General features: G+C 46.8%; 1 protein-coding gene across 2 annotated transcripts; it reads left to right on the top strand.

Moving 5' to 3' along the window:
• The first annotated feature begins 14 nt into the window (after window positions 1–14).
• On the top strand, window positions 15–21,767 carry ERCC4 (ERCC excision repair 4, endonuclease catalytic subunit). Of its 2 annotated transcripts, none has more exons than XM_083474276.1 (11): window positions 15–1,214; window positions 4,617–4,797; window positions 7,058–7,253; window positions 8,164–8,371; window positions 11,803–11,983; window positions 13,273–13,404; window positions 14,438–14,548; window positions 15,581–16,151; window positions 16,978–17,070; window positions 19,077–19,189; window positions 20,517–21,767. In XM_083474276.1, the coding sequence occupies exons 1-11, from the start codon at window positions 1,014–1,016 to the stop codon at window positions 21,248–21,250; spliced, it is 2,721 nt and encodes a 906-aa protein (XP_083330402.1). In that variant the 5' UTR covers window positions 15–1,013; the 3' UTR covers window positions 21,251–21,767. The 2 variants fall into 2 exon arrangements, with proteins under 2 accessions (XP_083330402.1, XP_083330403.1); XM_083474277.1 differs by having other exon boundaries at window positions 74–217.
• Window positions 21,768–21,944: the final 177 nt, after the last annotated feature.

Here is a 21,944-nt window from a genome sequence, read left to right as displayed (position 1 = left end):
TCTACTCAAGGGGAAGTAGCAGCACCAGCAGCAGAAGAGATGGGTGACTCCGCTCCTTTCTAAGGCTCCGATCCTGAACACACTTACCTGGAAGGAAGTCGCTTTGGGCATCTGAGCAGTCGTAGAGAGGATTGTGCTCTGACGCTGGTCTTTTTACTGGCGGCGTTTCGCTTTCGCAAGTCTCCAAACGACGTTTAAAAGTTCTGTGCATCTGTATGTAAGTCAGTGGAGCAGACAGGTTTTCCTGTGCCATTCCATTACTCCGATACCTTTGCTGAAGCAACGTCTTGAAAACAAACGAGCCGCAGCAGCAACGTTTTGCCTGGTGAACCTGAACAAGCATTAACCCCACTTCGAACCTGCAATGTGAATCGTGGACGACATCTCTGTGCAGCTGAAGTCGCTGTGTCTCAGCCACGGCCCGCCCGCCCCTCCTTTATTTGCAACCGAGGGAGGTTGCAGTAATCCGGCTATTGCTTTTAAATCAGGAACGGGGAGCCCACCGCCCGCCCCACGTTGTTTGACAACAAGTCCCATCATCGCTGACCATCGGGCCACCCTGACTGGAGCTGATGGGACTTGCGAGTCCCGACCACACATTGTCACTCTACACTTTTCCTACTTCTACGCTGCGTTTCTCTTCCCCTCCCTCCTCCTCGCGTCACTTCCCCTTATCTATAGAGAACTAAAAATGTAGAGCCGCACACTTCCGGTCTAAACATCGAACAACTTCCCCACTGTTCCTTCCCGACTTAAAACAACACGTGGGAAGGCGACGCTTTCACAGCAAGGCCGCGGGTGGGTGGGGAGGGGGGAGGCGCGCGCCAATACCCGCGAACAACGGAGACTTTCCATTTCCATGGGGTGTTTAAGGATTCTGCGTGCGCGTGTCACTCTACAAGTTTTTATCTCTACGGCATTGAAAGCATGAGGCTTCATTCCCGCAGTAGTAAGTTCGCTTCCCAGTTTGCGCATGTGCAGTGGGAGCCGCGGCTCTTTGACAGTGACTTGTCATGGCGGTTTCTTCAGCGGCTGTTCCGGCTGCGGTGCCGCTGGAGCACGAGAACCAGATCTTCCTGGACCTTTTCCACGACGACGGGCTGGTGGTGTGCGCCCGCGGGCTGGGAATCGACCGCCTCCTCCTGCGCTTCCTCCGCCTTTACTGCGAGCCGGCCAGGCTGGTGCTGGTGCTGAACACCAGCCCGGCAGAGGAGGTAGGCAGAGGCGCCGCGGGGCCCGGGAGGAGCTTCCCTCAGTCTTTGCTATTCAGAGGGGCTGCTCCGCTTCTCAGGGCAGGGGTCTTCACAAGGCAACGTGCAAAAAACACCCCCCCCCCAAAAAAAGACAAGCCCAGGCACGCAAACAAACAATGGGAAATGGAGAATTGCACCCCTCCCAAATGAGCTGCAGAAGCACCGGTCGAAAGAAAGACTTCTTGAAAGTTCCTTTAAAAGGCACTATATGCGGTGTTTCCCAAGCTTGCTGTTTTCGGACTACATTTCCCATAACCGCATCAGATGTCAAAGAAATCAACAACTATCTGACGTTTAGAAGACATCTGAAGGCAGCCCTGTTTGGGGAAGTTTTTAATGACTGATGTTTTAATGTATTTTTAATATTTGGTTGGAAGCTGCCCAGAGTGGCTGGGGAAACCGAGCCAGATGAGCGGGGTATAAATAATAAAATTATTATCATCATCGTCATCGTCATTATTACTGGTCTTGCCAGCTACAAATGATGGGAGTTGTAGCCCCAAAACAGCTGGAGACCCAAGGTTGGGAGATACCGCACTAGAGCAAGAGATGTGTGAACTTCATGGAGGACGATAATGGGGCCAGCACCGAAAAGGGCCTATTCCTAGTACACCTGCCCGGGGAGGGAGTTACTGGTTTGCGAGTGGTTTTTTTGTTCTTGTTTTTATTATGTATTTTGTGTTTTTTGCTTTGTGTTTTTATGCTGTGTACTGGGGAAAGTTGCCTGTGACTCAGACTGTAACTAAGCTTGAATACACGCATGTCATGAGTCCTGTGGAGCCATCTTGGTGGTCGTGTCAAGATAAGGAGTGAAAGGAGCTTGAAGGACTGGAGGCCAGTGTTTGGGGAGGGACACAGTGGATTGGGATGGGCCTCATTCAGGCCTCCTGAGACATCAGAGTTGCCCATGGGGATGCAGCAGTTGAGGAGGCTGATCCTGGGGAGGGACCTAGTGCTCTGTCATTCAGCCCGAGCCAGTCTGGCCTCTCGCCCTGCCAGAGCCTTCTCTTCCTTTAATTCCTGCTGGCAAGCCTCTACCTCCAGAGGAGGTGTCAGGTGCCAAATCTAGTTTTGCACTAGATTTGTCAGGTGCTGTTGTCTCCTCTTGCCACCTAGGTCACAGAGATGCCAGTGCCTGCATCAGCTCAGGCCCAATCCACCAGAAGCAGTTCCCGTTTACCTGCCCAGTCAAAAGATGCCACACACTCTGCACTAAGCCATGCCTGCTCCACTCCTTTATCACAGGAGTCACAGGAGCCAGTGTTTTAGCTTGCTTTGCCATGCCTTGCACCTGCTGTGCCTTTGGCCCTTGCTTAGTACCATAGTGATTTGAGCATTAAAGTTTCTAAAGGTAAAGGGACCCCTGGCCATTAGGTCCAGTCATGGCTGACTCTGGGGTTGCGGCGCTCATCTCGCTTTATTGGCCGAGGGAGCCGGTGTACAGCTTCCGGGTCATGTGACCAGCATGACTAAGCCGCTTCTGGCGAACCAGAACTGCACATGGAAACGCCGTTTACCTTCCCGCCGGAGTGGTACCTATTTATCTACTTGCACTTTGACGTGCTTTCGAACTGCTAGGTTGGCAGGAGCATGGACTGAGCACCGGGAGCTCACCCCGTCGCGGGGATTCGAACCGCCGACCTTCTGATCGGCAAGTCCTAGGCTCTGTGGTTTACTAGAAACCAAAATCAGAACGAAAGTAGATCAGTTCGTAGAACGTGAGGCTCTTGATCTCAGGGTCATGGGTTCGAGCCCCACGTTAGGCAAAAGTTTCCTGCATAGCAGAGGGTTGGACTAGATGATCCTTGTGGTTCTTTCCAATTATTTTATGAGTCTATGAATTTATTGATCCTGCGGGAGTCAGGGCAGTGCAAGTGAAACAGCTTGATTTTTCTCTGTTTATACCTGCCTCCACTGCTCATCCCATCCCTCAGTCCTTCACCCTGTGTTTAATTTTAGATTCTAATCTCCTTGGAGCAGGGACATGTTCTCTTAAACCAAATGTGAGGAACCTTTGGGTCTCCAGATGTAGCTGAATTACAGCTCCCTTCAGCCCTCAAGAACATGGTCAGTGAATGGACATTTTAGTTCAGCAACATCTGGAGGGGCAAAGGTTCATTAAGCTCTGTAAAACACCAGGCATGCTGACTGTGCTCTGTGCATGAGAAATAATAATTGTTTATTTTAAGCATTTCCTTCCCACTTTTCAGCTGACAAGGTCCCCAATGGCAGGTTATGTAAGAGCAATATGAATAATAGGTTTTTAAAATAGGATTTCTTAAACAAAATTAATGTGGTCTATTTAAAGAGCTGATGTGGTGGTATTTTGCCTTGCTAACTAGATGCTGCTTCCCTTATTCACAGGGCTGTTTGTTCTGTAAGGCAGTGAAAATGTAAATAAAGCACAGGTGTCAGAAACTGAACAAATAAGAAACAGTGGCAGATAAAACCAAAACTTGTATGAAATGACAGAAGAACCTCAGAAAACCAAAGGTGTATTGAAACCAAGCAGTATTCAATCAATATCTGATTCAGGTATAGGGAACCTCTGACTCTCCAGATGTTGATGAACTACATCAGCTCCAGCATGGCCAGTGACCACAGATGATGGGAATTGCAGTACAGCAACATCTGGAAGGGGAAGGGGTTCCCTACACTTGATCTAAATGCAGATGCCCAGAGGGGGGCACCACTGAAAAGGCCCCGATGCAGGTCTGGGCCAATCTGACCCGACATTAGGTTGGGAGGACCATGAGCAAAGAGCACAGGTGGTATCTTGCTCATATAATACTATGAAACAATGAAATTAACTTTTTATACAATGTCATGCATTATTCCTATTTCTAACAGTGTTAATGGAAATTTAAATGCCAGGATCAGACTAAAAGTGCAGAAAAGCAAAACATAACAAAAATAAAGTAAAGTAACAGCAACTTTTTTAAAAGTCAGTTTTTAAAAGCAGCAGGTCAAGTCTTAAAGCTTCATCAGAATTATGATTTAATGGAGTGTTGGACTCGGGGCAAACTTTAGGTGCTCAGCTGACTGCTGTGCCTACCCTATTGCAGTGGCTCGCTAGCTCTTACACACTTAGAAAGCAATTGAATTGACATTTGTATTTTCATCATGATTCCAAGCATGTTTACTCAGAAGTAAACATGGATCAGCCTGCACTGCTGGTTGAAACTCAGAGCAGGAGCGTTCCGCCGTAACGTTTTGTTGGCAGGTCCCATTGATTACTGAATATTTAATATTGTATTTGATCATAGCTTTTGCACTGCTTCTTACTCTACAGCCACACAAAGTATCTCCCTCCCCCCTTACTCCACATTGGATTTGTTGTGAATAACTTTATTTTGGTTTTAGGAGTTTTTTATCGACCAGCTGAGGACCGATAACGTAGCTCATCTTCCTCGACGCGTCACAAATGAAATCGCAAGCAGCAACCGCTATGAAGTTTACACCCAAGGGGGTGTCATTTTTGCCACCAGCCGGATTCTGGTGGTGGATTTTCTGACCGACCGAATCCCTTCAGATCTTATCACCGGTAAGATCTTACCACGAGAGAAAGCGGATTCGAACCCTCTTCCCCGCTCACCGCTCAGAATGTTAACATAATCTAAGTCTAGGCTGAGAAACATGGCTTCCTCATGCTAACTCATGCACAATTCTGCAGATATAAAGTTTATTGCTTCTCATTGTTGAAATGGCACCTTGCTCTTCTACAATAGAGAGTCTTGTGACCCCTCAAAGACTGGGTTGATACCCACACCATACAACTAAAGCATTCATGGACAGTCTTGGGAACTGTAGTTCATTAAGGGTGCTGAGAATTTACCATCCCCAGGATTCATCAGGGGGGAAGCTTTGACTGTTAAAGGGGAATAAGACTGCTTTAAATAGATGTGGTGTCATAAAAAGCTTCTCCCACTAGAGGTCAGTGTGACATAAAGCCTTGATTAGATCCTATGCTGAGCAAGCTGCAGATTAGTGACCAAGCCATTCAAGCGTCTCTGGAGTTTATCCTGCCCAGTGTTCAATTTCCATATGCTGAGAACCAGTGTAGTAAGGGATACAGAGTGAGAAAGATGTAGAGAAGCTGGGGTTCCAAGTTCAGCCCTGAAGCTCACTCAGGCACCTTGAACCAGTCGGTCTCCTTCAGTCTAACCACCTACAACAGGGAGACGGAACTTCAAGCATGAAGCCTGAATGTGGCCCTCCAAGCCACACTGCTTGGCCCTTGAGTCTCTCCTCAGAGGGTCACACCTCTCTCTGTCCCTGCATGGTTTCCTCCTGGAGTGTTTCTGCACGGCTGGAATTTGTCCTTCTGATAACGCCTTACTTCTTCGGCTGGAAAGGGGTGTGCAAATGTGTGCAGAAACCAGCCTAGTGATACAAAGGTAAAATTCTCATGTATTGCTCTGCCTTCTTTTGCCACTGGCCTTGCCCTCCACTGAATGTGGGAATGTGACCATCTCAGGCTATAAAAGCTTCCTCATCTGCAGGATGGGTGTCAGGTTGAGAACCAACTATGCTACTTGGAGCTTTGGGGAGGAAAGGGGGCATAAACATACAGGGTTGTTGCCAATTTGCTTTTACTTAAGAGTAGATCCATTGAAATTAAGAGACTTGAGTTAACCATGTCTATTCATTCCAGTGGGTCCACTCTGAGTAGGCTTACCATTGGAGAAAACTTACAGTATTAATAAACTGTACCTATTTTTAAAATCTGCTGTGGCTCAGGACATCAATAGCTGTATTCAGCTCTATAAGTTAGTATGACGCCCTTACCCTATTTAAAAATAAAATAAAAAATCCCTTCCCTATAGAGTAGGGATGGGAAAACATTTTCATTCTGTGAGTTACTTTTTTTCCATGTGCCAGAGTTGGGCGGGGCCAGAGGCAAAAGTGGGTGCAGCCAGAAAAGTAAATTTTACCTTTGTACCAAAGGCAAGCTTCTACACACACACACACACACACACACACACACACACACACACAGCCCTATCAGTTATCAGAGTTCAAGGACATGTTCCAGCTAGGTAAAAGCATTCAGGATGTTAAGGAGGGCCAAGGAAGGTTGGGGCCTAAGAGGAATTCCCAGGGCCTGGTAGAGAAACCTGGGGGTCGCATTTCTTGCATGGGCCTAAGGTTCCCCACTGCCTTATATAGGGAAATGACCAAGTGTCTAAAGGTAGATCTCCAAAAGGAAATGCAGTGCAAATCATACTCTTTAGATATGATTCCAATCCACTGTCTTCACATGTCCTAGCACGTTGCACAGGATTTTATTGTCGCCTTGTTTGCTTGTGGTCCTTTTGTTACCAAAATGCAATTATTTCTTACAAATAGTTTAAAGCAACAAGGTAGCAGGCTCCCACTTTACCAGTATGGTTGGTTTTATTTCCAGTGTTCAGGCTGCAAATGCCATTGCACCGTTGCTGTGTTCCGAGAACGCTCCTATAAATAAATTAAGGTCGGGGGTTCTTGCCATCTTTCTTATTTGGTTTGTTGTTTTGAGTAGAAACTACCTTTTCCTACTTACCGGTAATTAACACATTTTAAATTGTTGCAGCATTTTCACTGGCGCGGCATTGAAGGTGGGAAAGATCTGAGCCCCGCTGAATTCCATCAGTGGGAAAAAAAGCCAAAGGAAAGTTAGATGGTGTCATGCTCTTTTTAATTGGTTGAACCTTTGAAACTCATGACCTACTCTGCAAAATATCACGTCCTGTGCTTTATTGTTGTTTTCTTTGCTTTTCTCCTGTATGTATGACCCGAGTTTATTCGTCTTGTTGTTCTGCCAGGTATTTTGGTGTACAAAGCCCACAGAATCATTGAGTCTTGCCAGGAAGCTTTTATCTTGCGACTCTATCGCCAGAAGAACAAGCAGGGTTTCATTAAGGCTTTTACAGACAATGCCGTGGCCTTCAGTACGGGCTTCTGTCACGTGGAAAGAGTGATGAGAAATCTCTTTGTGAGGAAGCTTTACCTCTGGCCAAGGTGAGGCCTTTCTTCCTTGGTAACTGAGCAGATGAATTGATCACAGACAGGGCAGATAATGTTGATCAGCAGCAATTATGCAAAAACAGAACCTTCAGGATCAGGAGCAGTATATCTTTGGTTTCCTGCTGCTGGGGACCAAGGAAAATGATGGGCGCTCCTAGACGTGCAAGGTGAGCAGTAAACAGGGCGGGCACAAGACTTTATGCCACCCGAGGTGAAGTGGACCAGCTGCTGCCAATCCATGTGCTGACCACTCCTGCTACCTTATCCTTCTGCTTTAGTCTTCTGCAGCTGCATCAGTGGTGGCAGAGTGGGTTTCCCAAGGCTCTCTACGACTATCTAACCCTTGTCTAGTTCTGAGGGGCATCATTCATTTATTTGACGTATTAGTTGCTACAAAAAAAGTCTCTAAGCAGCTTCCAAAATGGGGGGGAAGCCAAAACAGTAGAATATATAAAACATGGCATTTAATTAAAACTGTCCCGATAACCCAGGGTTCAGCAACCTAAGGCCCATGGGCCAGAAGCAGCCTGCGGAGGTTGTTTGACCAGCTCACAAGCCGCTCCTGAACCGAGCCACCCGCTCGCGCACTGTGCTAAACCGGCGTAGCACCACGGGGACTCGCTTCTGTGGTGCCAGAAATCGTGTCTGCGCAGATGCCGAAAATCGCGGGCGGGACCGATCTGGCCCAGGCAAAATAAACCTTGCTGACCTTCAATAACCCATAAACAAGCCCAGCAAAAAAACAAAAAGGCCCCATCAGGAGCACCATAGGAGTGAGGCATTGTGGACAGGGAGCTCACATCTATTTTTGCCTTTTCTTGTCCAGGTGGGGGAAGAGGCTTGGGATTTGCGTGGGTCTCTTGACATCCTTCTCCCTAACACCAGCCCGCCTTTCTCTTCCCAGGTTCCACGTAGCAGTGCACTCCTTCCTGGAGCGGCACAAGCCCGAAGTGGTTGAAATGCACGTCAGCATGACCCCGGCCATGCGAGCCATCCAGAGTTCCATTCTGGACATCCTGAACGCATGTTTGAAAGAACTAAAGCAGTGCAACCCGGCTCTGGAAGCAGAGGATCTGTCGCTGGAAGATGCTATCGGGAAAGCTTTTGACAAGGTAGCTCTTTCAACTGTCATTCGTTTTTGTTCTTGGACTTTTCTTATCGGCCTCTAGCGGTTTTTTTTATATGGGCACAGGCAATGCAGTCAGCGGCATCGGGGTCCTTGGCTGCTACACCATCCTCGAAGGGCTGTGATTGTTCCCTGTGATGATGAGCACAGCTTTAAGAAGGACTGGACAACCTGTAGCCTCCCAGGTGTTGTTGGACTCCGGCTCTCCTCATTCCCAGCCAATGTGGCCAAGGGTCAGGAATAACCGAGAGTCTGCAGGATCAGGGCAGCGGCCCATCTAGTCGAGCATCCTGTTCTCAGAGTGGCCAACCAGATGCCTGTGAGAAAGAGCAGGATTTTAGCACAACAGCACTCTCCCTTCCTGTGGTTTCAGCAGCTGGTGAAGCACTGCTCTCTCCAATAGAGAGCCAGTGTGGTGTAGTGGTTAAGAGCGGTGGACTCGTAATCTGGTGAACCGGGTTTGTGTCTCTGCTCCTCCACATGCAGCTGCTGGGTGACCTTGGGCCAGTCACACTTCTCTGAAGTCTCTCAGCCCCACTCACCTCACAGAGTGTTTGTTGTGGGGGAGGAAGGGAAAGGAGAATGTTAGCCGCTTTGAGACTCCTTCGGGTAGTGATAAAGGGGAATATCAAATCCAAACTCTTCTTCTCTTCTTCTTCAATGGTTCTTGTCTAGCCATCCTGGCTAGAAGCCATCAATAGCCCTCTCTTCCATGAATATATCGAATCCTCTTTTAAAGCCATTCAAGTTGGTGGCCTTCACAGCCTCCTGTGGGCGCCAGTTCCATAGTTTAAGTCTGTGTTGCGTAAAGCAATGCATTCTTTTTTCTGTCCTGAATCTCTTTTGTTTTATTTGCCTGATGATGGGAGTTGTCATCCAAAAACATCTGGAGGGCCGCAGGTTTCCCCTTTCCTGGTTTATGCCGCTGTTAACATTTGTTAACCATCACTCTCTGTGCTTTTCTGCATTTCCTTTCCTTTGGACATCACAGTTTACAATTCCCTCCCACCCCACGTAATATGTATACACAGCTGTAACGTATTCCATTGAAAGCAGCAGAGCATAACTAGACAGCATCCCAATTCCATTGCACTTCCCACTTGGCTCACTTTTCTGAATCTGCTCAGGGATCATGGGCATACATCTCCGTCACTCAGTCAGGGCAGCAGTATTCAGCTTCTTCGTAAAAAGATGGAGGATTATGTCTCGTTGGACTCCTGCAATGACCGGCGTGGATTCCATTTACCTGTATCCCAGGTGTTTGTTTGCTCAGCTGGCTGCAGAATCATAGAGTTGGAAAGGACTGTGGAAGTTGCCTTCTCAAACCTTTTGCTCAGGGCAGGGTCTGCAGTGCAGAAAAGTGCAACCACAGCACCCCCAACAGATGGACATTCACCCATAACTTCAGTGAAGGAGTCAAACAGCTATGGTTTACCTAAACTTGAGGGAACTGCTGGAATTAATGTCTGGCTGCTTTCTGCCATGAGCCACTGAATTTCAGGAGGCTGCCTTCTTGGTGAAGAACCTTTTGGACTGACTCCACCCAGCTAGGCAGGAAGGGCTTCCATGTCCAACTTCCCCTGGCTCAAACAAGACTTGTGTGTACCCTGTCTTATCCTTGATGCCTGGCTTGTTCTTCGCTCCTGTTTCCTCATTTGTCCTTCTGGTCCTATCTTACGCATAGGTTCCAACCACTGGTCTTTCTCCTGGCTCCTGGCTCGACTCAGTCTGCTTGCCCCCAGCCCAGCCCTGACATCTGCACATGCTTGGGGTAGTCTCGTCTGGATTATGAGCTCACATCTCTCCCCAGAGCTCAGCTCTGGCAATTTTAAGTGCATTCCGGAGCAGGATCCCGGCTCAGATGAAGGGCTTGGCTAGTTCACAAGGAGAGCAGAATAGTGAAATATTTCTCTTGCCTGTGCGCCAGCTTACAAAAGCACTGCATGTTGCTTGGCAATTGCAGATTCATTAATGGCAGGTTCCCTTGTCTTCATTAACTTGGTGATCTTCTTTCCAGATTGCAGAGCTGTGTTTTTTTTGCAATGAAGCGATGCGATCCTTTCTTTGGCAAAGTCTCTTGCATGTCACAGGCTCAGGCCGGCCAGAGCTCTCCAATTGACTGTCCTCCCTTCCCAACAGCTGCACTTTGTTTAGGGGAGGAAAGTCTGCTATCTTTTTTTTTAATGGAGGGATTTAGACATCTGTTAATAGTTTAACTGTGTTTTTACATAAAAGAGTGTTTTATTAGCTCTCCAAGACTCTGGCTGGCTCATTGTAAGCTTGTTAACAATGAAATAAACGTTCTTTTGTTTGGGCATTGTGTGCCAGGATCATAACATGGTTGGAATTGTTCTTTGTAAAAATCCATATATCTGTGCTGAACAGCCTTGATCTACTGACCCTGAAAGTGGAGGGGGAGATTTCTAGTGGAACCAGCTGTGACTTTAAGTGGGCAAGCTGGTGAGCCTCTCAAGACATGTTTGTTTAGCGTTCATCCTGATTTGCTTGCACAAAAGCTTACGCAGAGGTTAGACCATGTCCGGTCTTCACTGAGCATCCATTCTGATTTGTTTGTAGAACAGTTATACAACGAGCATTCATCCTGATTTGCTTGTGTGGTGTTAGTCCATCTTCCCATTTAACTGTGCGTTCATCCCACTCTTTTCAGTGCAATTCCCCCTGACTTTCCTAACTGCAAAATTCTGTTGTTTTATTTTAAAGTGGATTTGTTGCACTAAGGTGATAGAGCACTTTAATCAGCATGCACACTTATTTCTGTGGAAAGCACTATTGTGTGTATGCTCATGTATTGGCAGACAATGAATTGATGGGATCTTCTCTGTATTTATAATAATGCACATAGAACTATTCCATTGTTGGGGGTGGGTTTTGTTTGTTTTGCTATTTTTGTGTAACCTGTTATATTAAAAATTATTATTATTATTATTATTAACGCACAATGAATTCTATATAGAGGCAATAGAGTTCAGGCAACTCCCAATTTATGCAGCAGTTAAGTTCCAAGGCATCACACGGTTTAAGTGAAATTGTGTATATTTGAAGCACCTTTGGAAAAGCCTGCAAACACCCTGCCCCACTCCCCTTTGTGACATTTTTGGGTCTTTTCTGGGTTCGGCACGGTCGCACACATATCAGATAAACCTAAAATGGTCGCTGCCTGCCATGGGCTCCATGTATGAGAGTGAGAGGGTGGGTGCTGAGGGCCAGAAGGCAGGAATTATTGCCAGATTGTTCAGTTGTGTTCATGAGGACTAGAAACTTGTCATTTTTATTTTAAAAAGACACAATCCAGGATTTGGGTTCTAAAGCTGCTAAAAGTTTAGGAAGGCCTCTGAAGTTCAAGTTCAGATCATGACAGTACTGTGTCAGCAGTTCTTTCTAATTTTATATTTCTAGACAATTCGTCACTATCTGGATCCTCTTTGGCACCAGCTGGGATCAAAAACCAAAACTTTGGTCCAAGATTTGAAGATTCTCCGTACTTTGCTACAGTACCTGACTCAGTATGACTGCGTCACTTTCCTTAACCTTTTGGAGTCCTTAAGAGCCTCAGAAAAAGCCTTTGGTCAGAATTCAGGTATGAACAGTTTCTCCCCCCCCCCCCTTTTATACAAAGGAATCAGTTGGGCTATTAAAAAAATAAAGAGTGAAGTTTTAATTTAAAAAAACACACATGTGCATGAACGTTCCCAAATGTTTTCAGCCAGCCATAAGGCTGTAGGATTTACTGACAGTGAATATATTCAGCCTCCCACTGAACTTCTGTTCCTCGAAAAAGATCTGCAAATGTTCATACAGAAAACCTGAGTTGTTGTTTCGTCTTTGGTCGATAATTACATAAGAAGGACTTAGCTGCAGAAGAAGGAAGAACGTCAGGACAGGGAGACTGGGCTTTGAGCAGCTGGAGACATTTGTCAGAAGTGTGGGATCTTTGTGCCCCCGGTATGGGCCAGTTTTACATGATCCTGGGGCCAGCCCTACTATTAGGCAGAGTGAAGGTTACACACACACACACACACACACCCTTTTTAGGCTGCTGATTTTGAAAAGAGTTCAAATCCCCACTCAGCCATGAAGCCTGCCAAGGGACTCTATGCCAGTCACTGTGTCTCAGCCTAACCTACTTCACAGGGTTGTGATGAGGATAAAATGGTGAGGGGAGGAATAATGAGAAGCTTGAGCAACTTGGATGAAAGGTATGATGATGATGATAAGAATAATATAGTGCCTGGAGCTGGCCATATCATCAGCAGTGTCAAGTGAGAAAGCTTCTTCCTGGACTGAGAGATGAAGTGGGGCTGTGTATGTTCCAGGTTTGGTTACACCAGGTAAATTAAATCTGGGACATCAGGGCAAAATTACTTGACTAGATACATAGACCCACCCCAGTATAACAAGGCTGTGCCCTTTGCTCTACTTTAAAGTATTTAGGGCCATATTATATTGCTTGTTACCACATTTTAAAATATTTTTTTAATTAATAATTTTACCCTGCCCGTCTGGCTGGGTTTCCCAAGCCACTCTGGGCAACTTCCAACAGAACACTAAATTACAAATAAACATTAAAAGCTTCCCTAAACAGGGCTGCCTTCAAATGCGCCAAGGCAGTGTGCTGGGCTGTTTTCCTCCCTCCCCCCCCCCCCAAATAACCCCTTGTGAGGTAGGCTAGCTAGGTTGAGAGATGGAAATAAAGGCATGCTTCTTTCTTCAAAGTTGTTGTTTTTATCCCTGCAAAACTAATTTGAAGTGAGCACAACTGCTTCAAAAGATGATGGGGAAGAGGGGGAAGAAGAGAGCTAAAGAAATTAGTGGGCATTTTGTAATTGCAGCCACGGATATATATATTTGTCTCCCTCCATCTGCTAGGTTGGCTTTTTCTCGATTCTAGTACGTCAATGTTTCTAAATGCTCGGGGCAGAGTGTATCGCCTCCCAGATGACAAAGCAAATAAAAAAAGAAAAGCTGCCGAAAAAGCAGATATCGGAGGAGAAGGAAAAGGTAAAACCGCAAAACCTTTTAATTTATTAAATAGTAATGGGTGCTTTTATTATGATGATGGCATCAGTGTACTTTGCAGGGTACAAAAGGGCATGTCCCTGCCTTGATAACGTTGTAATAATACTGTAAGCTTATTTCATGTTTCAGTATAAATGGCACAGTGATCAGAGAAGGGAGGATAGGAGTCTGATGCTGAACTTTGTGTTGACAATTAGCAAACTCTAAACAAACAAACACACACACACACACACACACACACACACACACGTATTTACTTTATCCATGGCGATAACAGAGAGGATTTTATTAAGGCTTAATTTGGACATCACATGAACCCATAGTTAAAGAAGCATAACAGGAGTTTAAACTTTAGAAGATGTCTAAGTTAGCAAACCATGGTTTGTGATGGAGTGGCATCACAATGCACTTGGTCCCGGGTTTGATCCCCCAGTGCCTTCAGTTAAAAGGATCTCTGGTAAAGGGCTGTGAAAGGCCCCTGCCTGATATATTGGATGGAGCAATGGTCTGACTCAGTACACAATAGCTTGGTGGGTCTTCACCGACCAGTCGCAGTTGCAGCCACCACAAGAGGCTGCTGTACTGATTCAGAATTTGTGAATCCGAGGCTACATACACACATTCAAAGCATATAACACCTGCAAAGAATCCTGGGAACTGTAGTTTGTTGGAGCTGCTGGGATTTTTATCTCTCTGGGGGGTAAACTGCAGTTCCCATAATTTTTTGCAGGGGTGGGGATGTGCTTTAAATGTAAGGTGTATATGCAGCCTGAGTGTAAGAGGCCAGAAAGCCAACAAGCAGCTCTAAATCATACAGGGCCAGATCTAGACCAAGTTAGGTCCCATTCAGTTAATTCATGCTCAGCTCGTGCTTTCAGCCTGGACGTTTGTTTGTTCAACGGGGCACAATCTATGTATAAGTGCCAGGCGGATTCCCCAGCATTCGCAAAGCGTCCGAGAAAGGTGTAATGAGAAATTCTGAATTCCCCACTCATCCACTGACCTTGTGTTCCAGACCAGAAAAGGGAGTTGATCCTGGAAAGCAACCCAAAGTGGGAGGCACTTGGAGAAGTCCTGAAGGAGATTGAAACGGAGAATGCCAACAGTGAAGCTCTGGGTGGGCCAGGTGAGCTGGGAGGGGCAGGGCAGCGGGATGGGGGTGGGCAGAGGCAGTTATGGTTGCTGCTCTTGCTAGAGCTATTGTTATTATTCACCAGCAATAATAATATAATACTGTACTTGTTACTATCATACTTGCAAAGCAGTTTTTCTTCTTCCCTAAGACTGTTCCCAACAAGAACCTTTATCTCAGTGACTTCTGGAACCTGCAGGATGTTTTGTGTATTATTTAGTTCAACAACGTCAACGTTGATACTGCTTAACATCCACCGGTGTGTATCCGACTAACATTTCCTTAGACTAGCCCCCCACCCCGCCCCCCGAAATGAATAGGCCTAAGCTAGCCATATCCATCCATTTCAACCAGAGGACACTTGGGTGCTGCTAATGCAGTGGTTTGACTTCACCCGCAGAGGCGCACTCGATTTTGTCTCGAGACAGACAGATGCCAACTCTCAGTAGGCACGAATGGTTCTATTCAGCGTTGGTCCTAAAGCAGTCCAAGAGACCTGGAGCAAAGGCATTTGTAATCTTAGAATTCAAAGGTCACCTGGTCCAGCCCTCTGCCAGTGCAGGAAATCTGCTGCCACAGCATCGCTGAGAAGGTGGCCTTCCAGCCTTGGCTTAGAAACCTCTAGTGAAAGAGAACTTGCCATCTTCTGAGGACGTGTGTCCCATTGTTAAAGAGCGCTACCATCAGGAAGTTCTTCCTAAGGTTTAGCCAAAAAACCTTTGATAGCAACAGAGTGTTCAGTTTTGGGGCTGTGTAATATAGCAGGGGGAGGTTTTACAATAGGTTAGGAAAGAAGGGGAGGGTATCAGTTCTCAGTCTCCCTCTCCTGAAGCTTCCCCTGCTTTCGAGCCCCAAACAGAACACTACAGGGTGCCAGAGTCCTGGACAGGGGGTGAGGATGCACTGCACCATTTTATTGTGGGTCTCAACTTTTCGTTTCCCACCCCCTGCATTTTGGGGTGGGGGTGGGAATGGGTGATCGGTTCTACGCGCCATCCCATTACGACAACCGTTTCTCAATTGCAGGGCAAGTGCTTATCTGCGCAAGCGACGACCGCACTTGTGCTCAGCTCAAGGAGTACATCACGGCTGGGGCAGAAGCTTTCTTAACAAGGCTGTATAACAAAACCTTTGGGAAGGACCAGGAAGCCACCGTAGCCTGCCTGAAGGACGGAAGGGCAGCCAAGGGCCGGGGCAACGGTGCCAGAGAACCACGGGCCAAGAAAGCCAGAACGGATTCCTCCAAACCAAAGAAGGCGAAGAAGCCAGAGCTGACCTTGACCCAAATGCTGAACAAAGAGGAGCAGGAAAACCTGGGAGAGGAAGAAGGCTGTGAGGAATTAAGCAGCAGCCAAGAGAGCGTTGGAGAAGCCAAGCCCGAAGACCTTCACCTGAACCTCTCCTCGGATGCCTATTATGGGATCTTAAAGGAGCCACTCACTGTGATCCACCCACTGAACGGCTGTGGGGACCCTTATGCTCTCACTCGCGTCTTGCACGAAGTGGCCCCGAGATACGTCGTGCTGTATGACGCAGAGCTGACGTTTGTTCGCCAGCTGGAAATTTTTAAAGCAAGCAGGCCTGGGAGGCCTCTGAGGTACGTTGAGCCTCGGCGAGGAAAAGGTCGCAGCTCAGGGGCAGAGCATCATCTCTGCATGCAGAATGTCCCATGAACAGCCTGCGGCTGTTTGAAAACCTCTCTGAAAACCTGGAGAGCTGCTACTAGTCAGAGTAGGCGACACTCAGCCAGGTAGACCAGTCGTCTTGACACAGTATGTAGGGCAGTTTCCTATGTGTCTGTGAGGGAGAACCTCCCAAAAGGGATTGTTTAGAATTGTGCACTACAGACATGACTGCAGGGGGACACGGGTGGTGTGTGGGTTAAACTAGGACTTGCCGATCAGAAGGTTGGCGGTTCAAATCCCCGTGATGGGGTGAGCTCCCATTGCTTGGTCCCTGCTCCTGCCAACCTAGCAGTTCGAAAGCACATCAAAGTGCAAGTAGATCAATAGGTACCACTCCGGCGGGAAGGTAAATGGCGTTTCCGTGCGTTGCTCTGGTTTGCCAGAAGTGGCTTAGTCACACTGGCCACATGACCCGGAAGCTGTATACCGGCTCCCTTGGCTAATAAAGCGAGATGAGCGCCGCAACCCCAGAGTCGGCCATGACTGGACCTAATGGTCAGGGGTCCCTTTACCTTTACCTTAGGCATGACTGCTAAGGTTCTGCCTCTATGGTCACTGGCCGTATGTCTCCGAATAGCAGTAGCTGGGAATAGAGGTAGAGAGCTGTTGCTCTCAAATCCCACTTCCAAGCTTCCCATCAGCATCTTGTTAGCCACTATGAGAACAAGATGCTGGAATCGATAGACTTTTGGCCACTGTCTTCTGGATTTGGAGAGGTCTTTGTGTCTTGCCTTGCAGGGTTTATTTCCTTATCTATGGAGGTTCGACAGAAGAGCAACGCTATCTTACTGCACTACGGAAAGAAAAGGAAGCCTTTGAAAAACTCATTCGGTAAGGTGCATCTTGCATGCTGCCCTTGGAAAATGCTGGCCTTTCAAAGGAGGGGCCAGGCGCCCCCTGCCAAGGTGCTGGGGTCCCACTACCTGCCCAGAGATGCCAGCCCTGCAGTGTATTTTGCTTCCGCAGGATAAATCTCCCCCCCCCTTTTAAAGCTGGCAGAATTGTAAAGCTAATTCTGGTGGAAGCCGGTTCTCTGCCAGATCTTCCCCTTCTGCTGACATATTTCTAGCTGCTCGAAAGGCAGAGACTGCACATTGGTTATCCTATTGTTGCTATGCAGCTCTGAGCTCTGGCTTGTTTCATCTTCCCCCACCCACTCCAAGTGTTACCAAGGTAGCAAACTTATGTAAGCAGCTGAATACCGTGAAAGATCGTTATAGACATATAATAAAAATGTCAAATTTGCAAAGGGGGAAAAGAAATGTTCCCTTATATCCAGAGCAAACAGCAGAGCCTTGTGACACCTTGAAGATTAACAGGTTGGCTGCTGCAGGAGTTCATGTGGACTAGTGCCCACTTCATTGTCCTTGGGAAGGGATTGTGCATCTGGTGGCAGAACACATTTTTTTGCGGGCAGAAGGTCCTAGGTTCAGCTTGTGGCATCTCCAGCTAAATGGATCAGGTAGAAAGTAATGAGGAGAAACTCTTCTTTGCCTGAGACCTCAGAGACTTCTCTACCAACCAGACCAAACTGACAAAGAAGTCACAAAATACGTAGTAAATTGGACAGAAAGCAGTCTGACACAGTCACAATATTAAAGACCAGCAGCATATTTGGCTATCCCTCAAGTTTCCCAGTCATGGTTTTTAGGGGGCAGCGGAGAAGAGAGTTATCCTCAGGAGGAAAAAAAAGTGTTTTTTCCTGTTTTCTCTCTCTCTACAGGCCATCACATCCCTAGCTGAGCCCCCTCAAAGCTATTCAAGATTCTTTCCCTGAATATTCAGTTCTCATTTTAAAAATAAACATTTTACTTGTAAAGATACGAAGCAAAGTCTTTCAGGCAGAATTTTAACAGATTGATTTGCAAGAAGCAAACCTGTTCCCCATTCCAGTTTTCTGGCTAAATGAAACTTAAAATCAGATAAATACAAAATAAATAACAATGGCAAAGCATACCCCTGAAACAACCTCCTCAAATGTTATGAATATTGTTCTATGTTATTTATTTAAAGAGCACTCCTAACCCTTGGTCGGTGCTGCTGCTGGGGGATAGAATATAGCAGAGGTTCCCTCTGCCAGTCTCCCCTGGGTTCAGCCATTGGGGCATGTGCTACTGCCAGTAGCATAAGACCCCAAAACAGAATATTCTGGAGCTGGACCAAGGCCAGTGATGGAGCCACTGGACTTAAAACTGCCATGTTTCCTGTTGAGGGCTCCACTCCGGGTACCTGTGCTGTGCCAGCCTGAGAACTGGCAGAGCAGAAAAGGAAAATAAGCTACACACACACACAGCCACTTCCCTCCTGTCTGGCAGGAACTAACAGGGCTGCAGATCTGGTGGGGAATCTGCTGCTCTGTCTTCTCTGCACCATATAGGATTGCTCCATTAGTCTTGTTGTTATTGCTGTTACTAATTTAAATTATATCCTGCCCTTCCTTCCCGCACCACCTGGTGTAACGTCAGAAACGGGAACAAGTGTTTATTATGTTTTCTGGCGATCCGGGACCAGGGCTCCAATGTCTTGCCGTGGTTGGTGGAAGCACAGTTAAACTATGGAATAGGATCCCTCAATATACAGCGATGGCCGCCAACTTAGATAGCTTAGTGGCTGCTAGTCAGGATGCCTGTAGACTATCTCCATGCCTCTGAACCCCGGTCACAGGGGGAATAACATCAAGGGATGTCCTGTTTGTGGAAATTCCCTAAACTGATTGGAGGGAGAGGTACTGCTATAGCTTTTGCTCCAGCTGGGCAGCAGGAAGGTTTTAGAATTTTAACACATCCATTCTGAGGAAAATGCCTCAAACATTTCTGTTCATAATTTTTGTTTTTCAGTGAGAAGGCCAGCATGGTGATCCCTGAAGAAAGGGAAGGAAGAGATGAAACAAACTTGGATCTAGTAAGAGATGCAACCCCAGCGACTGCTTCCACTGATACGCGCAAAGCAGGTAAGTTCTTGATATCTATGGGACTATTTTAAAACACACCTTTCAGATTTTTGAGCTGAATTTGCATGGACATCGTCAGTGTAATGATCTTTTATTGTAGTCAAATGGTGGGCTGCCAGATCATTTAGGGGCAAACTCAAATGGCCTCTGAATTTCACAGCTCTGAATGGTGAAAGGAGACCACTTTGCTTCTTTGTGGGGTAGTGGGATTTACCATGGGGGGGTGCCTTACCCCAACAGTAGCAGCCTCCTTCAGTTTCTAAAAAACATCATTTTGCTGCTATCACAAACCATGGCAGAGCTTTCCTCTGAACAGACCAGCTGCTGTTTTCTTTACTTCATAATGCTCCAGACATATTACCGTATTTTTCGCTCTATAATACGCACCAGACCATAACACGCACGTTTTTAGAGGAGGAAAACAAGAAAAAAATATTCTAAACGAAATAGTGGATATATGATTTTTGTGGTTCATGCTGTGGCCACAGACATGTGATCTGACAGTGAGTTTGGAGTAGCCCAATGCAAAAATCCTGAGGATCCATGTGGATCCATGCTTTGTAACCACGGAGGAGGGAAGGAAGGGGAACCATGGATCCTCTGCTCACGACTGCAGCAGATCCCCCCCGCCACCCGCAGGCATTCGCTCCGTAACACACACAGACATTTCCCCTTACTTTCCAGGAGGAAAAAAGTGAGTGTTATGGTGCAAAAAATATGGTATTTCATTTTTGGGAGGTGGAGGATGGTGACCACACACCCCATGCCCTGGAATGATGCTGTGTCTGAGGCATTCTTGGGGGGAAATAACAAAGGATGGGCTGGCAAGAGGGAGCCTCTACTCCTATTATTATTACATTGTATTTCTTAGCCGCCTTTCATCAAAAAGTCCCAAGGGAGGGGGGCTGTTACGGCATATAGAAAGCCAATATTGTATATGAATATTTTAGATTGCCTTGTTAAACCGCTTAGAGGTTGTTAAACCGTTTAAAGACAGAACTGCAGCTAGGAAGCTAGGATCCAGTGGGCCTCGCTTGTCAGCAGAAAGACCAGTACAGTGGTACCTCGGGTTAAGTACTTAATTCGTTCTGGAGGTCCGTTCTTAACATGAAACTGTTCTTAACCTGAAGCACCACTTTAACTAATGGGGCCTCCTGCTGCTGCTGCCACACGATTTCTGTTCTCATCCTGAAGCAAAGTTCTTAACCTGAGGTAATATTTCTGGGTTAGCGGAGTCTGTAACCTGAAGCGTATGTAACCTGAAGCGTATGTAACCCGAGATACCACTGTATGTCCTCTCTTCCCTGATCCCTTTTGTTTTGTTCAGGTGGCCAGGAAGAGAGGGGCGTGCCGCAAAGCATTGTCGTGGACATGCGTGAATTTCGTAGCGAGCTTCCGTCTTTAATCCACCGTCGCGGCATTGACATTGAGCCCGTGACCTTGGAAGTCGGTGACTACATCCTCACCCCCGACATCTGTGTGGAGCGCAAGAGCATCAGCGATCTCATTGGCTCCCTGAACAGCGGGAGACTTTATACGCAGTGCGTCTCCATGTCTCGCTATTACAAGCGCCCCGTCCTTCTCATAGAGTTTGACCCCAGCAAATCCTTCTCCCTCACTCCCCGGGGATCCCTCCATCAAGAAATCTCGAGCAACGACATTATATCCAAACTCACCCTCCTCACTCTCCACTTCTCCCGGCTTCGATTCCTGTGGTGCCCTTCTCCGTACGTGACGGCTGAATTGTTTGAGGAATTGAAAAGGAAGCGTCCCCAGCCTGATGCAGCTACAGCCATGGCTGTCACAGCAGATTCAGAAAGCCTCCCCGAATCGGACAGATACAACCCGGGTCCCCAAGACTTCTTGCTCAAAATGCCCGGTGTGAATGCCAAAAACTGCCAGGCCATAATGAATCATGTTAAGAGCGTTGCAGAACTCGTAACCCTTTCTCAGGACAAGTTGGCCGAACTTCTGGGCAATGCCGGCAATGCCAAGCAGCTTTATGAATTCATTCATTTGCCCTTTACAGAGGCCGTTTCTCAAGGGAAAAACAAGAGGTGATAAATTGGAGTGCCTTGGCTAATTGCTGTCATGTCTTAGAGCTGAACTGCCCAGTCAGAAAAGCTATCTGCTGTGATCCTCTGGGAACTAGACCACTTCAGAATACAGGTAAAGATGTTAACATGTTGGGATGCTGTCCTATAGCCAAAGCAGCCCGCCAGTGGAAAGCTAGCACATTGAGAAGGATAGCTTTCTCCTTGGCACACTAGGTTCCCACACCCTGGGATTTCATTTCAGTGAAGTGAAACACTTCATGCCTGTGATCTCCCCTTGCCATATCCATTTTCTGAATGGGATGATTAGTTCCAAATGGTACAATGCCTTGGGAAGTTTTATGGGGCTCTTATCGGCCTAGAAGCTTTTAAATGAAGTGTCTTAAAATTATAATTAGAGGTTAATGAATAAAAATAGGTAAAAAAATGCTAGCAATCAATTTTGTATGGTGGTGAAATTCTGGGTTGGAGGACCATGGGACACACTGTATCACTCTTTATAAATGAATATTTTGGAATTAAAATGCGTGTGTCTGAATTGATCGTCTTTTGCAGGCATGAACGTGTGGGGTACATTCCAAGCTTACTGGTATTAGGTTTCATTTCCAGAAACTACTCCTCTCTTCAAGGAACTGATTAGAACAGGAGGGGGCTGACTTCTTTGCCTTTGTTTGCTTATTTACAAGAATTCCTGTTCCATC

The sequence above is a fragment of the Podarcis liolepis genome (genome assembly GCF_965112155.1).
Source record: "Podarcis liolepis genome assembly, chromosome: 14".
Lineage (NCBI taxonomy): Eukaryota > Metazoa > Chordata > Lepidosauria > Squamata > Lacertidae > Podarcis > Podarcis liolepis.
Note: the sequence above shows the minus strand (reverse complement) of the source record. Positions and strands in the feature narration are given on the sequence as shown.

Excerpts from the sequence above, each read along its gene's own strand:
- ERCC4 (XM_083474276.1), top strand. The coding sequence starts at position 1,014 with ATGGCGGTTTCTTCAGCGGCTGTTCCGGCTGCGGTGCCGCTGGAGCAC. Across the intron at positions 14,549-15,580 it reads TGAAGCTCTGGGTGGGCCAG|GGCAAGTGCTTATCTGCGCA; the intron begins GTGAGCTGGGAG and ends TCTCAATTGCAG. Across the intron at positions 16,152-16,977 it reads AGGCCTGGGAGGCCTCTGAG|GGTTTATTTCCTTATCTATG; the intron begins GTACGTTGAGCC and ends CTTGCCTTGCAG.